The sequence below is a fragment of the Leptonychotes weddellii genome, chromosome 5 (assembly GCF_054177405.1).
Source record: "Leptonychotes weddellii isolate Sample4059 chromosome 5, ASM5417740v2, whole genome shotgun sequence".
Taxonomy (NCBI): Eukaryota; Metazoa; Chordata; class Mammalia; order Carnivora; family Phocidae; genus Leptonychotes; species Leptonychotes weddellii.
In genome coordinates this window covers 104,595,069-104,611,011 of record NC_138373.1, presented here as the reverse complement: position 1 = coordinate 104,611,011, position 15,943 = coordinate 104,595,069, and the positions used below count along the sequence as shown (strand labels likewise).

At 47.1% G+C, this 15,943-nt stretch overlaps 1 protein-coding gene across 4 annotated transcripts in view; it reads left to right on the top strand.

The window, feature by feature from the left end:
- CSAD (cysteine sulfinic acid decarboxylase) overlaps nucleotides 1-15,943 on the top strand; it is a 28,930-nt gene that overhangs the window by 5,740 nt on the left and 7,247 nt on the right. The window contains exons 2-9 of one of the 4 annotated variants that reach the window (XM_081821744.1): nucleotides 10,296-10,417; nucleotides 11,898-12,034; nucleotides 12,296-12,422; nucleotides 12,518-12,608; nucleotides 12,964-13,070; nucleotides 13,504-13,619; nucleotides 14,090-14,169; nucleotides 14,484-14,538. In XM_081821744.1, coding sequence (XP_081677870.1) covers nucleotides 11,909-12,034; nucleotides 12,296-12,422; nucleotides 12,518-12,608; nucleotides 12,964-13,070; nucleotides 13,504-13,619; nucleotides 14,090-14,169; nucleotides 14,484-14,538 — 702 coding nt within the window. In that variant the 5' untranslated portion in view covers nucleotides 10,296-10,417; nucleotides 11,898-11,908. Of the gene's footprint in view, nucleotides 1-10,228; nucleotides 10,418-10,445; nucleotides 12,035-12,295; nucleotides 12,423-12,517; nucleotides 12,609-12,963; nucleotides 13,071-13,503; nucleotides 13,620-14,089; nucleotides 14,170-14,483; nucleotides 14,539-15,943 lie in introns of those variants that run through there. The other 3 variants (XM_081821742.1, XM_006741572.3, XM_081821743.1) reach the window with 3 other exon arrangements.

Genomic DNA, 15,943 nt, shown 5'->3' with positions numbered 1-15,943 from the left:
TCATCTGTCGATGGACATCTTGGCTCTTTCCACAGTTTGGCTATTGTGGACATTGCTGCTATAAACATCGGGGTGCACGTACCCCTTCGGATCCCTACTTTTGTATTAAAGATAAGATTTTAACCCGCAGGAATTTACAATCAGAAAGGGGAGAAAACACTGTACACATAAGGAGAATTGGTGCCTTTATGGATGTGGGTATTGAGTCTGTGGGATTTGTGACCATGTAGATAGTACGGAGGTCAGTGTTGTCATTTTCTAACAATAAGCCTGGCCAAAAGTGCTTTAAAGAAGCAACTGCCTTGGGGCGCCTGGGTGGCTCAGTCATTAAGCGTCTGCCTTCGGCTCAAGTCATGATCCCAGGGTCCTGGGATCGAGTCCCACATCAGGCTCCCTGCTCCGCGGGAAGCCTGCTTCTCCCTCTCCCGCTCCCCCCGCTTGTGTTCCCTCTCTCGCTGTGTCTCTCTCTGTCAAATAAATAAAATCTTTAAAAAAAAAGCGACTGCCCTGATCGTTTTTTGTCTACAGGCAGGCCTCCTCCTGTGTGACCTTCCCTAACTTCTTTGGCACAGCCCTTCCCTCAGGCCCACCCTATCAGTTATTCAAATAGTATTGTAATGATTACTGATGAGTCTTTTCCTGTACCAGCTCTCTATCGCTTAAGTCCTGAATGTTGTCTCTTTGAAGGCTGCCCTGAGCCAACTGAGCAGAATTAACCAGCCCTGCCTTTCCTTGTGAGCATCCCACTCTTTTGTGGCAAGTGCGTCTGCCCACGTCCCTACTGGCCCGTTAGCTGGAGCGCACAGGGCAGACATCCTCCCCCCCCGCCCCCCCGGGTAGTGCCAGTGCCAGGGATAGATACTGAGTCAGTGTTTGCTGAACTAGCTGAACCTGTACCTCTCTCTGAGGGCCATTTGGGCAGCATAATAGGAAGAGCAGTATATGGCTCCCTTTGTCACCAGTGAGACCTTTTTGATGATAGTGGATTGAAGAGTTGGGAAACCACGTGATGTATTAGGGCCATTCTTGAGCCTTGGAGATTTGTATATTTTGGAGTTCTTATTGCTCCTTAACCTCCTTAGTTTTTCTTGTTGGTTAAAAATAACCTTTAATTATATGAGTAATATGAAGTTATCATATAAAATTATAAAAGTATAGGTGTATAAATAAGAAAATGAAAATAATTTATAATTTCGGCAGCCAGGAATACCCATAAATAATACTTTGAAAGCTTTTTCCATCTTTTTCAGTCTTTTAAAAAATGCATGGGTAGCAACTGCTAATAGGTATCTCTTTGGGGTGATGAAAATGTTCTGGAATTAAATAGTGTGAACGATGCACAACTTTGTGAGTATCCTAAAAAAACCCCACTGAATTGTACAATCTAAAAGGGTGAACTTTATGGTATGTGAATCATATCTCAATAAAGCTGTTATTCTTCTAAAAATGCCTGTAAATACATACAGTGTTGTCTTTTTCTGAACTGAGAGAAAGTTGCAGATATCATACTCCTTTTCTGCTAAATGTTTCCGTATGTTTTCTCAGAATAAGAACATTCTCTTACATAACCACAGTGCAATGACCAAATTAAGGAAATTTAACTCTGATAGAATACTAATATTTATGATGCCGTGCATAGTCAGCTTCCACCAGTTGTTCCAATAATGTTCTTCATAGCAGGTTTTTTTTTTTTTCCTCATCCAGGAGCTGATTTAAGTTCACACATTCCTTTTGATTGTGATGTCTCTGTTTCTGGAATAGTTCTTCAGTCTTTCTTTGAGTTTTATGACATTTACATTTTTGAAAAGTAACAGGTTAGTTGTTTTGTAGAATGACCCTCAATTTAGATATATCTGTTCCCTCACAATTAAATTTGGGTTATGCATTTTTGGCAGAAATGTGACAGGAGTGATGTTGAGTGCTTCTCAATGCCTCACATTAGGAGGGCCATATGTCAGTCTGTCCCATTATTGGTGATGTTGCCTTGATCACTTGGGTAAGGTGGTGTCCCCCAGGTTTCTTCACTATAAAGTTACCATTTTTCCCTTTAAAGTGGTTTTTTTTTTTTTTTAAGATTTTATTTATTTATTTGACAGAGAGAGAGACAGCTAGAGAGGGAACACAAGCAGGGGGAGTGGGAGAGGGAGAAGCAGGCTTCCCGCTGAGCAAGGAGCCCGATGCAGGACTCGATCCCAGGACCCTGGGATCATGACCCGAGCCGAAGGCAGATGCTTAATGACTGAGCCACCCAGGTGCCTCTTAAAGTGTTTTTAAGGAAAAGAATTTTACAACAGAGCCCTAAGGGGAAAAAAGTGAAGCTTTATTCAGGTTTTGCTGTTGTGCTGATGTTTTTGAATGAGAGAAAGAGAGAAAGATGTAACTATATTTGAAGATTAAATGAAAAGGAAAAAAAAAATCAGTCAAGGATGAGGAGGCAAGAAATCAGTCAGAATCTAAGTTTGAGTAAACAGTAGAAGATGATGGCATTCATCAAACCAGGGAACCTAAGAAGAAGAGCAGATTTGAGAGGGCTGATATTGAGTTTAATTTTGGACCTACTGAGTATGAAGTGCCCATGAGTCTTCTAAATTAGGAAGGTGGCTTCATGGACCTGGACTCAGGAGAGAGGTTTGGAATGGAGGAACTACCGGCAGGTAGCCCTAGGAACAGATCAGTTGCCCAGGGAGTGGTGCAGAATACAACAGATAAAAGACGCACTGGGATAAGGCCCGAGGGACTCTAGCATTTCAGGGAGGGCCAGAGGAAGGTGAAAATGCAAAGGGAGGGGCGCCTGGGTGGCTCAGTTGATTAAGCGACTGCCTTCGGCTCAGGTCATGATCCTGGAGTCCCAGGATCGAGTCCTGCATCGGGCTCCCTGCTCGGCAGGGAGTCTGCTTCTCCCTCTGACCCTCCTCCCTCTCATGCTCTCTGTCTCTCATCCTCTCTCTCTCAAATAAATAAATAAAATCTTAAAAAAAAAATGCAAAGGGAACTAAGAAAGGGCTGGTGGTAATCCAATGGAAGCCAGGGAAATAAAATGTTTCTAGGATAAAGGTGATGTGTGTCCATGGGATTTGGAAGTTCTTGGTGACTTGGTGGGCTGAGGAAAGTGTGAGAGGAGGGAAAGCAAAGATGGAGTGGAGATGACTCTTTTAAGAAGGTTGGTGGTGATGAGGAGGTGGCTAGAGTGGGAACATGTGAGAGGTTTAAACAATTTAAAATGCTGTGAGAAAGAGGTAGTAGGAAGGAGAGTTGAAGAAATGAGGGGATAATCAGGAGGAGATCCCTGAGGGAAAAGGACAGTGGTTACACCAGTGGTTAGGCCAGTGGTTCCAACTCAGATAGCTACGGGGCCAGGCAGGTAATGCAAATGAGTGAGGTGGGCTGGTGTGGACTGAGGCGAAACAGAATGCAAAAACATTTTTTTAAAAGATTTCATTTATTTGACAGAGAGAGACAGAGAGAGAGAGAACAAGGGCAGGGGCAGCGGCAGGGAGAGGGAGAAACAGACTCCCCACCAAGCAGGGAGCCCAATGCGGGGCTCGATCCCCGGACCCTGGGATCATGACCTGAGCCAAAGGCAGATGCTTAACCAACTGAGACTCTCAGGTGCCCCCAGAATGCAAACTTTTAAGGGCTTATGTCCAATGACCTTGTGATGAGAGTTTACATCTTCACCCATTGCCATTAATTTTTTCAGCGCCTGCCTGTGGGAGGAATATACATCCTCACCCCACTGCCCTGGGGTTTGCCATGGTCAGCAGGGTATGAGCAGATGTGCCCTGTGCCAGATACAAGCAGAGGTTTTAAGAGTCATTGCATGGTTTTCTCTGCCTTTTACTCCTTTCCTCCTGCCAGGAGAACATTGTGTCTCAGATAGGGGCTATTCCTTCAGCCTGGGTCTTGGAATAAAGGCACATGAATCAGAGCTGTAGCCAACCACACCACCAGTGTAAACCAGGAAAGAGAGATAAACTTCTGTTGTTGCAAGCCAGTGGGATTTTGAAGCCATTAGTTCCCACAGCAAAACTGACTGATGCAGGTGTTCTACCAAAAATAAAACCATACTAAGATACCATTTCTTAGTCCTCAAACTAAAAAGATTCAGAAGTTTGACAGCATACTCTGCTACTGAGTCTAAGAACGCAAGCACTTTCATTTGCTGGTACAATCTCTGGATATTGGCAATCCTTCTCAAAATCACAAATGCAGGTGGCTGTAATAAAAAAGATAATAAGTCTGGCAAGGATGTGGAGAAATTAGAACGCTCATACATTACTGACGGGAATATAAAATGGTACTGGCACTTTGGAAAACAGTTTGGCTGTTCCTCAAAATTGAAACACAGAGTTACTGTATGACCCAGCGATTCCACTATCAGATATGTACCCAGGAGACTTGAAAACATGTACCCACACAAAAACTTGTACATTAATGTTCATAGCAGCGCTGTTCACAGTAGCCAAAACATAGACAGAACCCAAATGTCCATTGGTTGGTGAATGGTTAAATAGAATGCAGTGTATCCATATTATGGAATATTATTTGGCTATAAAAGGGAATGAAGTGCTGATATATGCTACTACATGGATGAACCTTGAAAACATTATGTTCAGTAAAAGAAGCCATATATTCAAAAGAAGATCATATATTCTATGTTTCTGTTGATATGAAATGTCCAGAATAGGCAAATCTATAGGGGCAGAAAATAGGGTAGTGGTGGCTGGAAGGATGGGAAATGGCGAATGAGGAGTGACCACTAATGACTTTCTTTTGGGGGTGATTAAAATGTCCTGGAATTACTGATGATTGTTGTGCAATTCTGTTACTATCCAAAAAACCACTGAAAATGTACAATTTAAAGGGTTATGTTTTATGGTATGTAAATTACATCTCAATAAAGCTGTTTGATTAAAAAAAAGAATATAGAAATTCTATATGTACTGGTAAAGGATCACCTATATATTAACTGAAAGAAAGCAAGGTTCAAATCAGTGATTTTATGCTATCATTTGTGTGAAAAGAGAAAATAAGAATACATATCCACATTTGTTAGTATTTGCATTAAAAACTCTGAAAAGTTACCCAAGAAACTATTAAAAATGGTTACCTGTGGGGCGCCTGGGTGGCTCAGGTGGTTAAGCGACTGCCTTCGGCTCAGGTCATAATCCTGGAGTCCCGGGATCGAGTCCCGCATCGGGCTCCCTGCTCAGCAGGGGGTCCGCTTCTCCCTCTGCCCTCTGCCCTCTTCCCTCTCGTGCTCTCTGTCTCTCATTCTCTCTCTCTCGAATAAATAAATAAAATCTTAAAAAAAAAAAAAAAGGTTACCTGTGGGGGTGGAGGTGGGAATGGGGCACATGGAATGGGGTGGGAATTAGACTTTCACCATTAATATTTTTATATATTTTGATTTTTGAGCTACCTGAATGTATTGCTTACTCAAGAATAAAAAAATTGGATGGGGCGGCTGGGTGGCTCAGTCGTTAAGCGTCTGCCTTCAGCTCACGTCATGATCCTGGGGTCCTGGGATTGAGCCCCGCATCGGGCTCCCTGCTCGGCGGGAAGCCTGCTTCTCCCTCTCCCACTCCCCATGCTTGTGTTCCTACTCTCACTATCTCTCTATCTGTCAAATAAATAAATAAAATCTTTAAAAAAAAAGAACAAAAAAATTGGAAAGAAAGCATAACGAATGCAAAACTACAATAATAATAAAGGGGCAACTACAGGCAATTGTTGCTAATTAGTAATTTAGGCCTACTGTTGCTAGGCCTTCTGTTTTGTTTTGTTTTTTTTTCATAAGAAGCTGGAAGTTTCAGTATTGACAATTATTTTTATTTTTTATTTATTTATTTTAAAAAAGATTTTATTTATTTATTTGACAGAGAGAGACACAGCGAGAGAGGGACCACAAGCAGGGGGAGTGGGAGAGGGAGAAGCAGGCTTCCCGCGGAGCATGGAGCCTGATGCAGGGCTCGATCCCAGGACCCTGGGATCATGACCTGAGCCGAAGGCAGACGCCCAACGACTGAGCCACCCAGGCGCTCCGACAATTATTTTTAAAGCTTTAAAACAGGGGTGCCTGGCTGGCTCAGTTGATAGAGCACGTGACTCTTGATCATGAGTTTGAGCCCCACATTGGGCATAGAGATTACTTAAAAACAACAACATAACTATGCAAACCAAACAAAACTACCTCTGTGCGTGAGAGTTGGCTCACCGGTGAGTTTGCTTAGACTGTGAGCTTCATGAGGACAGGGCTTTGGCCTTTTCTTCCTCTTTTTTTTTTTTTTTTTTAATTTTTATTTTATTAAGTAAGCACTGTGCCCAACAATGGGACTTGAACTTGCTGACTGAGCCAGCCAGGCACCCCAGGGTCTATGTCTTTTGCTCTCCATTGTATCTCTAGTGGCCACCAAAGTGCTTGGCAAATACTAGATACTGAACAAATAGAAAGAGGGAAGGGAGGAAGAGAAGGGGGCGGTCCAGAAGGCAGATAACAAAAAGTTGAGTGCTGTTATCCTCTGAATATTGTTACTACCTTCATTACAGCCCTTTGGATTCCTTTCACCTCTCTCCTGTGTTGGAGGTGTTCGATTTGGTCTGATTCTCTGTCTTTTGTCTATGACCCAGTTTTGGTTTATTTGTTTTGTTTTATCTCTGGAAGTCTTTGGATCCTCCACTGTTCTAAGACAATATTATAATCTATCTTTGTATTGGTCATTCAGTGGATCCTTTTAATCTATCCTTCTGTTCTATAAAGCTTTCTTTGATTTCTTTCCCCTTTTTTCCTTCCTTTTCTGAAATTTCTATTACTTGACTATTGGGCCTTTTGGATTGATCTAAAGTTCTTTTCTTTGTCCATCTCTTTATATTTTTATCTTTCTGTGTGATTTTCTTGGCACCTTTTTATTTCTAATTTTTCATTTCAGTTGTCATATTTTTAAAATCCTAGAGTTTCTTGCTGTTCTCTGAGTATTCCTTTTTGAGGGCGACCTATTTTTTAATGAATGCAATATCTTCTGGAAATTTTGAGGCTTTCTTCTCCCTGCATTTCTTTTCTTCAACCAAATGCCTTTTTTCAGTTTGCCTGTTTTTACCTCTGTGGTTCAGGTTAGGGGCTTTCCTGTAGTGTCTGGTAATCTCTGGCTGGCTGGTTGCTCACATTGAAGAGGAAGGCATGAAGGCATATTGGAAGGCCGAAGTGCATGGATAGGCCATATTGACTTGTGGGCAGCACTGACCAGGAGATCAGGTGAGGACTGAAATAAGAGCATCAGGAGGTCTTTTCTCCAGGGCTATCGAGGTCAATTTCTCCGGAGAGGAATCCTCTAGTCTGCTGGCCCTGGAGGGTTTACCCCTGGCCACTGGTTCTGAATGTTGGTTAGGAGAAAGAAGTTGATTTGATAGTAACTTCCTCCTAATCCTCCTGTATTTGGGGCAGTGCCTCATGCTCACCTGCTGTGCCTCAAGTCTCTAAGTCCTGGCCTCCCTAAGTCCCACCCTACCTGTTTCAGTTGCTCTAGAAAACAGATCTCTTGCTTCTTTGGAAGCAGGGGGAAAGGAGGGTTGTTGCCTGACTGAATAGATAGGGGGAGGAGAGTGAGGGTCTAATTGTTCCTTATACACACTTCTACAAATCCTTCCTGCCTTCCAAGATGGCTAATGTTTCCAATTCCTGAGCCTTTCTGGGCTTCTGCCCCAAGAACCAGCTTGTTTCCCATTGGCATAGCCTTACAAGGACATACTGGTTTTGGCTTTCTGCCATGTGCTAAACCAGTTACCACTTCTCATCTGCTTTCTATCTTCTGCGATTATTGACATCTCTCATCTCTCCTCATTTGCTTTATTCTTCTGAATTTATTTTTTATTTTTATTTTTTTTAAAGATTTTATTTATTTATTTGACACAGAGAGAGGGAACACAAGCAGAGGGAGCGGGAGAGGGAGAAGCAGGCTCCCGGCAGAACAGGGAGCCCGATGTGGGGCTCGATCCCAGGACCCTGAGATCACGACCCGAGCCAAAGGCAGATGCTTAACAACTGAGCCACCCAGGCGCCCCTATTCTTCTGAATTTAAAATTCCACTGATGTAATTTTAGTTGGGTTTCAGGAAGGAATAGTGGTAAATGTGGGTGTTTAATCTGCTGTGTTTAATTGGAATGAGCACAGAGACCATGAATGTATAGCAATATCAATTTGAATGGTTGAGTGGCTTTTACTAGCAGAATCCAGCAGTCCTGGTGGATTTGGTAAGAGAAGGATTGGCCAGTTGGATTGGAGTTTCCCCAGGTGGGTTTGGTGGAAGGACCAAAGGGCTGAGGAGTTGAGGATTTTGCACAAAGAGTGGTTGAAACAACAAAACATACAATCTAGGTTGCATAAGCGAAGGAAAGAAAGATATGAGGGAGTTGATGGTTAGAGGAGTTGATGGACTAGAGATCCCATGAAGTCTGAAGAAACGTGAATTTTTTAACAAACCCTACTTGGTCCTACCAGCATCTTCTCAGCCTGGGGCTGAAGCCCTGTTCCTAACTCCATTCAGGTTTCTTTGCTTTATCATTCTATTTTGCAGGTTAACATCATTCTCCTTTTTAAAAAAAAAAAAAACTCTGGGTGCCTGGGTGGCTCAGTCGGTTAAGTGTCTGCCTTCGGCTCAGGTCATGATCCCAGGGTCCTGGGATCGAGCCCTACATCGGGCTCCTTGCTCAACAGGGAGCCTACTTCTCCCTCTGCCTGCTGCTCCTTCTGCTTGCGCTCTCTCTCTCTCTGTGTCAAATAAATAAAATCTTTAAAAAATTTTTAAATAAATAAAAGGAAAAGAAAAACTCTTGGGGTGGTTCAGTTGGTTGAGCATCAACTCTTGGTTTCGGCTCAGGTCATGGTCTCATGGGTTGTGGGATTGATCCCTGAGTCAAGCCCTGAGTCAGGCTCTGTGCTCAGTGGGGAGTCTGCTTGAAGATTCTCTCTTTCCCCCTCTGCCCCTCCTTCCACTCCCACGCTCGCGCATGCGAGCTCTCTCTCTCTCAAATAAATAAATTTAAAAAAAAGGAAAAGAAAAACTCTTTGCAGGCAGGGGCTCTTCCCTCTCTCAGGTACCCAGGGCAGGATTCTGTATGTGGAACAAGGATGGTGATGTCTCACTTCTCTGTTTATCCCTGGAAGAAACTGGGAGTGTTCAGAGTCCTCCAGATTTCATTTCTGAGCTGTGACTGAGGTGGAAAGGATAAAGAAGGTCCTGGGAGGGGAGGATGGAGTCTCCCCTAGAGACCCATTCTTTGGAGCTTGGGGAAAAGCGTTCCTCCTGCTAGGAGACTCCCTTTGTTAACCAGTTGTTCCCTCCTTACAAACCTCTTGCAACCTGTTTTCTACCCCCCTACTCAGAAAATTCTCCCTTGGCCTGCTTGTCATATCTCCTGGCCTGAGTTCCTGTGAACGCCAGCAGATGCCTTGGAGGGTCTCTCTTGAAAACTTATTTTATAGAAACGGAGGCCCTGAGGTGTCCTCACTCCTGGCCCAGTGGTCTTTGCAGCACAGCAAACTCAGGGCCTGAGAGAGCCTCGAGAGAGGCAATCAAGCATGATGGTTAGGGGCAGGGGCTTCAGAGCCCACCACGCCTGGGTTCAGACCCAGCATGGCCAGGTGCTGGCTGTGTGATCTGAACCAGTTACATACATGGCATCTCTGGAATCTCAGTTTAAATGTGGGCAATAAACTTACCTGAACAATTGTAAAGATGATAATACATATTAAATACAGAGTGTGGCATGTGGTAAGTGCTTCGTTGGTACCTATCTTTCTTTGCTTCTCCCCCTCAAGCCTCTCCACCCAAACGCCCCCCTGCTGCCACCTGTCAGGAGAGCTAAAGTGACACGGATAAAGGATTGGCTCTTTCATTTCAGGGTTTGGGCCAGCTCCCCTCTGTCCCCCAAACCCAATCTACTGAGGAAAAGTTTAAGGGTTGGACCGCTAGGGTTCCTTGAACCTGTGTTTTCAACTAGTGTGGGGTCCAGTGGCTGCTGACAGTGGATTAAATCAGAGCAACCCACTTTGAGGAAGTTTCTTCTTCATATTCCCTTGACCCTCTCGCCCACTCATTTGGGGGGTTCCTAGGCCTTAGTGTTTTCCCCTCCTCCTGGCCATCTCTCCGAACATTTTCTCTCATGGGGAATGGAGCCCGTCACAAGGCTTCAGCTGTACCCTGACTCTCAAATCTGCTTTCTGTTCTAACAGCTCATCAGAGCTTTGGGCCGACCTCCTCATTCCTCTGTCCTTTCCTACCCACACCACCCTTATTCAGATGTGGATCACTTCTTGCCTGGTTTACAGCAACACCCTGTGAATTCTACATCCTGTGCTGTATACTGGTCTGAGCATCAGTTTCATCACATTATTCCTTGCCACCAAGTCTTTCGTCTTTCAGTGAGTTCCTATTTTCTTTTTAGATTTTATTTATTTGAGAGAGAGAGAGAGAGCTTGAGCATGAGTGGGAGGGGGAGGGGTAGAAGCAGACTCCCCGCTGAGCAGGAAGCCCCACATGGGGCTCAATCCCAGGACCCCGAGATCATGACCTGAGCTGAAGGCAGACACTTAACTGACGGAGCCACCCAGGTGCCCCAGTGAGTTCCTGTTTTCTGCAGGATAAAATCTAGATCCCTGGGCCTGGCTGGGGCTCAGGGCTCCCCATAATCTGATACAACTCTGCCCACCCCGCCTTTGCTCCAGTATCATCCTTGCAGACCTCCCTCCAGCCAGCCAGGCGCCCTTCATTGACCTTCCCTCAAGCCATACTTCTTCCCCATGTCAGCTCATGGCATCACCCTACCCCCAAATGTTCTCTTTCTCCCTTTTGCTAATCTCATTTCTCCTGCCTTCTTTCAAGATTCAGCTCCAGCCCCGCTGCAGATCTTCCCCAGCCTTCAGCTGCCATCCTCCATCCATCTGTCTTCCTCAGTAGCACGTGGGGTCAGCGTCCAGCCTAGCCCAGGCTGGGACTGCTGCACGTGCATCTGTGCCCTCCCAGCAGACAGGGAGACTTTCTCAGTCCCAAGCACCCTGTCCTGAACACAGTTGGTGCTCACTTCAGACAACCGCTTTCTGTGTATTGAGCACTCTCAGGCTGCAAAACCCAGGATTACACTTGTTTAACAAAATCCTTCCCCAACATACCCCCTTTCCTTCCTGCTCTAGGAGAGGGCTTTAGAAATCAGGCTGGTTCTTTGGGGGTGGGGGTGCAAAGAGATAAAGCATTTCACCTCCACCTATCTCAGGCTCCCTCCCCTTCTGTCTCCAGGGTCAGGGGCAGCAGCTTCCTGCCAAACATTCTCCACTAAGTCCCCTCTCCAGCCCTCCACTTCACAGTGATTCTTCCTGGCTGCTCGCTCAACCCTGGTGTTAATGCTTCTGCCTTTCATTGCATTTCCCCCTTCTTCGTGTCAGCTAATGATTATTCAGGGACTTATCTCAACCGGTGTCCCTATCCCAAATCTCTAAGTTCTCTTCAGGGCAAGGGTCATGAGAGTGATCTCATGGTCACGTGAGCGCTGCCTGTACCTCACCCCCTCCGCTGTCCTGGTCCTAATACTCTCAAAAGCTAGTCGCGCGCCCTGCCTCCAGCGCACCTGAACCGAGACCTGAGTGGAAAGGGAAGCCTGTCGTTTTTGCCTGAGGCAGGCAGTGACCGCAAGTTTCCACCTGCTCAGCACTCACTGCCTTCTTCTTCCCCACCTGTTGCTGCTGATGTTCTCCCTGGGCGCTTGCTTGCCCTTGTCTGTACAGTGAAGGCTGGGACTCAGCTGCAGGACAGGGGCCGGAGGCCTGCTCTGCGGTTGCGGTTCTTGCTGGTTAGGTCCAGGTGGGATGCACTGGGCTGACTAGGGAGTAACTCCTGCTTTGCTCACAGGTTTTATCCTGATGGCTGACTCTAAACCACTCTTCTCCCTTGATGGGGACCCCATGGCTGCAGAAGCCTTGCTCCGGGATGTGTTTGGCATTGTTGTGGATGAGGTCATTCGGAAAGGGACCAGTGCCTCCGAGAAGGTGGGTCCTTTCCCTCTCCTCCTGCCCATCATTCCTGGCTCAGAACTTTCCTCCTCCCACAAGGCTTCAGCCCAGAATTCATCAGTCTTGCTGAATGCATCAGGGATTATATGCTGGGTCATACTGTGTATATTTACCCTTGTTCATGAGTTGCTTTGGAAATATTCCTAACTCGTTTTATGTGCAAGCTGAGAGGTGGTTTGGGCAGCCAACTAATGGGGGTGTCCATGGGCCCCCAGAACCTCCTGCTTCTCCCGCCAGGTCTGCGAGTGGAAGGAGCCCGAGGAGCTGAAGCAGCTGCTGGACCTGGAGCTGCGCAGCCAGGGCGAGGCGTCGGAGCAGATCCTGGCACGGTGCCGGGAGGTGATCCGCTATAGTGTGAAGACCTGTGGGTCCTGGGCTGTGGCGGGAGGAGGGTCTGGAGTTGTCCGTTTGTCTGTCCGCAGCTGCACTCTGAGCTCCCTGCCCCCCCGCCTTCTCCAGGTCACCCGCACTTCTTCAACCAGCTCTTCTCAGGGTTGGATCCCCATGCTCTGGCAGGGCGCATTGTCACTGAGAGCCTCAACACCAGCCAGTGAGTCAACCCGAGGCCCCTTGCCCCCACCTCACAAAGGCTTGGATTTGCTGGAGACATACCCCAGGGGTAGGGAGGAGAATGGTTTTGCACCCCCCCCCCCCGTTTCCTGGCATCTCTGCCGACTGTCTTTCTCCTTGTACCCTTTGGGCTCCCTTTCTCCCAGCTTTCTCATGCCTCCTGACCCCCAGTTCTTCCTCATTCTTGCTTCCCTGGCTCTTGGTCACCAGGTCATTCCTCCCTTTGGACCTTTCCTTCCTCATTGTCCCCACCTCCTTTCCCTACTCCTCTGAGAGTCGGACCTGGCTAGCCTGCCTTCCTCTTTTCCCTTCTCATCCCCCCCCTCTCCTGGCAGGTACACTTATGAAATCGCCCCCGTGTTTGTGCTCATGGAAGAAGAGGTGTTGAAGAAACTCCGGGCCCTGGTGGGCTGGAGCTCTGGGGATGGGGTCTTCTGCCCTGGTATGTGAGAAGGAGGGGGGGGCTCTCTTTGGTCTTTTTGAGGGTTCCTCCTCCCCCACGATTTTCTTGCTCTATGCTGGCAGGGAGGGATTCCTCTTTGTTTCCTCTCCAGCTGGGCTGGGGCCAAACCTGAGAGAAGCTGCCCAGTCCCCTGTGTCCTCATGTTTGCCAAACAGTCCCTGGGATCAGCACTCCAGTGCCTGCTCTGGGGAGGGGAGGCCCTGTCCTGGGTCAGCCCAGGATATGGAGGGGAGTAGTCCGGGGGAATCTGCGAATCCTGGGGCTGTTTGGGGTTATCAGCAGGCCCTTCGGAGATCCCTGGGAGCCTACCACTCATGCTTCTTTGATCAGCTCTCCTGGGTGGAGAGGTCGGGGGGAGGAAGCTCCAGTTTTGACCCACGGCTCCTCCCTCTTACCACCTTCCCTGCGACAGGTGGCTCCATCTCCAACATGTATGCCGTGAACCTGGCCCGCTATCAGCGCTACCCGGATTGCAAGCAGAGGGGCCTCCGGGCGCTCCCACCCCTGGCACTCTTCACATCAAAGGAGGTGGGAAGAGGCATAGACCTACCCTGGGCTCCTGATGCTAATGTCCAGCCAGCTGAGTCTGCCTGCCCAGACCCATCTCCAGGGCCAGCCTGCCTCCAGGCAGAAGTGCTTCCTTCCAGTCAAGGGGCCGAGTAAACGCTCCCGTTCACCTTGCCTTCTGAGTGGAGGTAGCAAAGGGACAATGAGTGCCGCAGACATAGTCCACGCCCTTTCTACTCAGAGTGTGGTCTGTGGACCAGTAGCAGCAGAGTATCACCTGGGCGCTTGTCAGAAATGCCGACTCGCAGGCCCCACCCCAGACACGCTGAATATGAATCTGCTCTTGAACCAGACATCCTAGTGATTTGGAGGCACACGAACATTCGAACATTCGAGAAGCCTTGGTCTTCAGGGTCTTATCTGTTGCAGCTCACACATTTGCCAGTGTCTCTCTCCTCCCTATCCTCCCTGCCCTCTGCCTTTCTCCATAGTGTCATTACTCCATCAAGAAGGGAGCTGCTTTTCTGGGACTTGGCACCAACAGTGTCCGAGTAGTCAAGACAGATGAGAGGTAAAGGTCCTTCTGTTCACATGGCTCAGACCCAGCCTGGCACAGCATGCCCTCCTGCTGTTAGAAGCTCTGGCCTCAGGCCCATGCCCCAAGTGGGCTTTTCTCCCTCTCTGTTCCTCCACAGTTGCCCCTTCTGTCTGTCAATGCCTGCTGGAGTCTCTCGCCCTGTCCCCTGAGGTCCGCTTACCCCTCTTAGGAAAAAATCAACATTATGGCCTCTGTGTAGCTAACCCCACATTACCCTGCTCTCAACAGTTCTGCCTCCTAGCTGAGAAAACCAATTACTTCTTTACCCAATCAGTTTTCTTTTCCAGAGGGAAAATGGTTCCTGAGGATCTGGAGAGGCAGATCAGTCTGGCCGAGGCTGAGGTGAGTGAGTGAGGGGCGCTGAGCCAGTGGAGCAGAACCCCTTGGTCTTTTCTTGGAGGCTTCCCTGGGCTCTCCCCACTCAAGGTGCTGCTCAATCCCTCTTCTTCTTCTTTTCTTTTTTTTTTTTTTAAAGATATTATTTATTTATTTGACACAGAGAGAGACACAGTGAGAGCAGGAAACACAAGCAGGGGGTGTGGGAGAGGGAGAAGCAGGCTTCCCGCAGAGCAGGAAGCCGGATGTGGGGCTCGATCCCAGGACCCTGGGATCATGACCCGAGCCGAAGGCAGACGCTTAACGACTGAGCCACCCAGGCGCCCTCAATCCCTCTTCTTGACCTCTGTGCCCGTCTCCCCTGTGGGCTGAAGTAATCAGTGGGAAGCCTGAGGAATGAGGACACTCTCTGCTGCTCTTGGGGACTTTGCCGAGACCCATGGGCAGGACCAGACCCCAAGAGTCAGGAGCAAGCCTGAGTCACTGAGCATAATATAGAACTTATCACATAGGGTTGTTGCAAACATTACATGAGTTAGTATAAATGCACTTGGAACAGTGAAGGACTATATAAATACTACTGCCCATTATTGTTTTTATTGTTATTATTGGAGTACTGCATAGCCATTTAAAAGAATAAGGTGGGTATATGTATACCAACATGAAAATACCTGCACTATATATTTAAGTAAACCTATATAAAGTATATATAGCATGTTACAGTACAGAATAAACACTTTGAACCTATGGTTATTTATTTTTACTTTTTAAAAATTTTTAAAAAGATTTTATTTATTTGAGAGGGAGAGAGAGAGCGTGCACAGGGGTTGGGAGGGGCAGAGGGAGAGGGAGAAGCAGGCTCCCCACTGAGCAGGGAGCCCTATGCGGGCTCGATCCCAGGACCCTGGGATCATGACCTGAGCCGAAGGCAGATATGAGCCACCCAGGCGCCCCAGAACCTATGGTTATTTAGAATAATGTATACTTATTGATATATTGATGTTTCCTCTGAGTAGCAGTGTGAGCAGCAACTAGAATAGTGGAGTACCACTTTTATTGTACAAATAAATCCTTTTTTTTTTTTTTTTTTGGTAATCGCTGTATTGAGATATCGTTCACATGCCGTACAATTCACCCACTTATAGTGTCCAATTCAGTTGTTTTTAACAGAGTTGTGTAACCATCGCTACAATAAATATTAGAACATTTTGGGGTGCCTGGGTGGCTCAGTCGTTCAGCATCTGCCTTTGGCTCAGGTCATGATCCCAGGGTCCTGGGATCGAGCCCCACATCGGGCTCCCTGCTCCGGGGGAAGCCTGCTTCTTCCTCTCCCACTCCCCCTGCTTGTGTTCCCTCTCTCGCTGTGTCTCTCTCTGTCAAATAAATAAATAAAATCTTTTAAAAAAAAAAA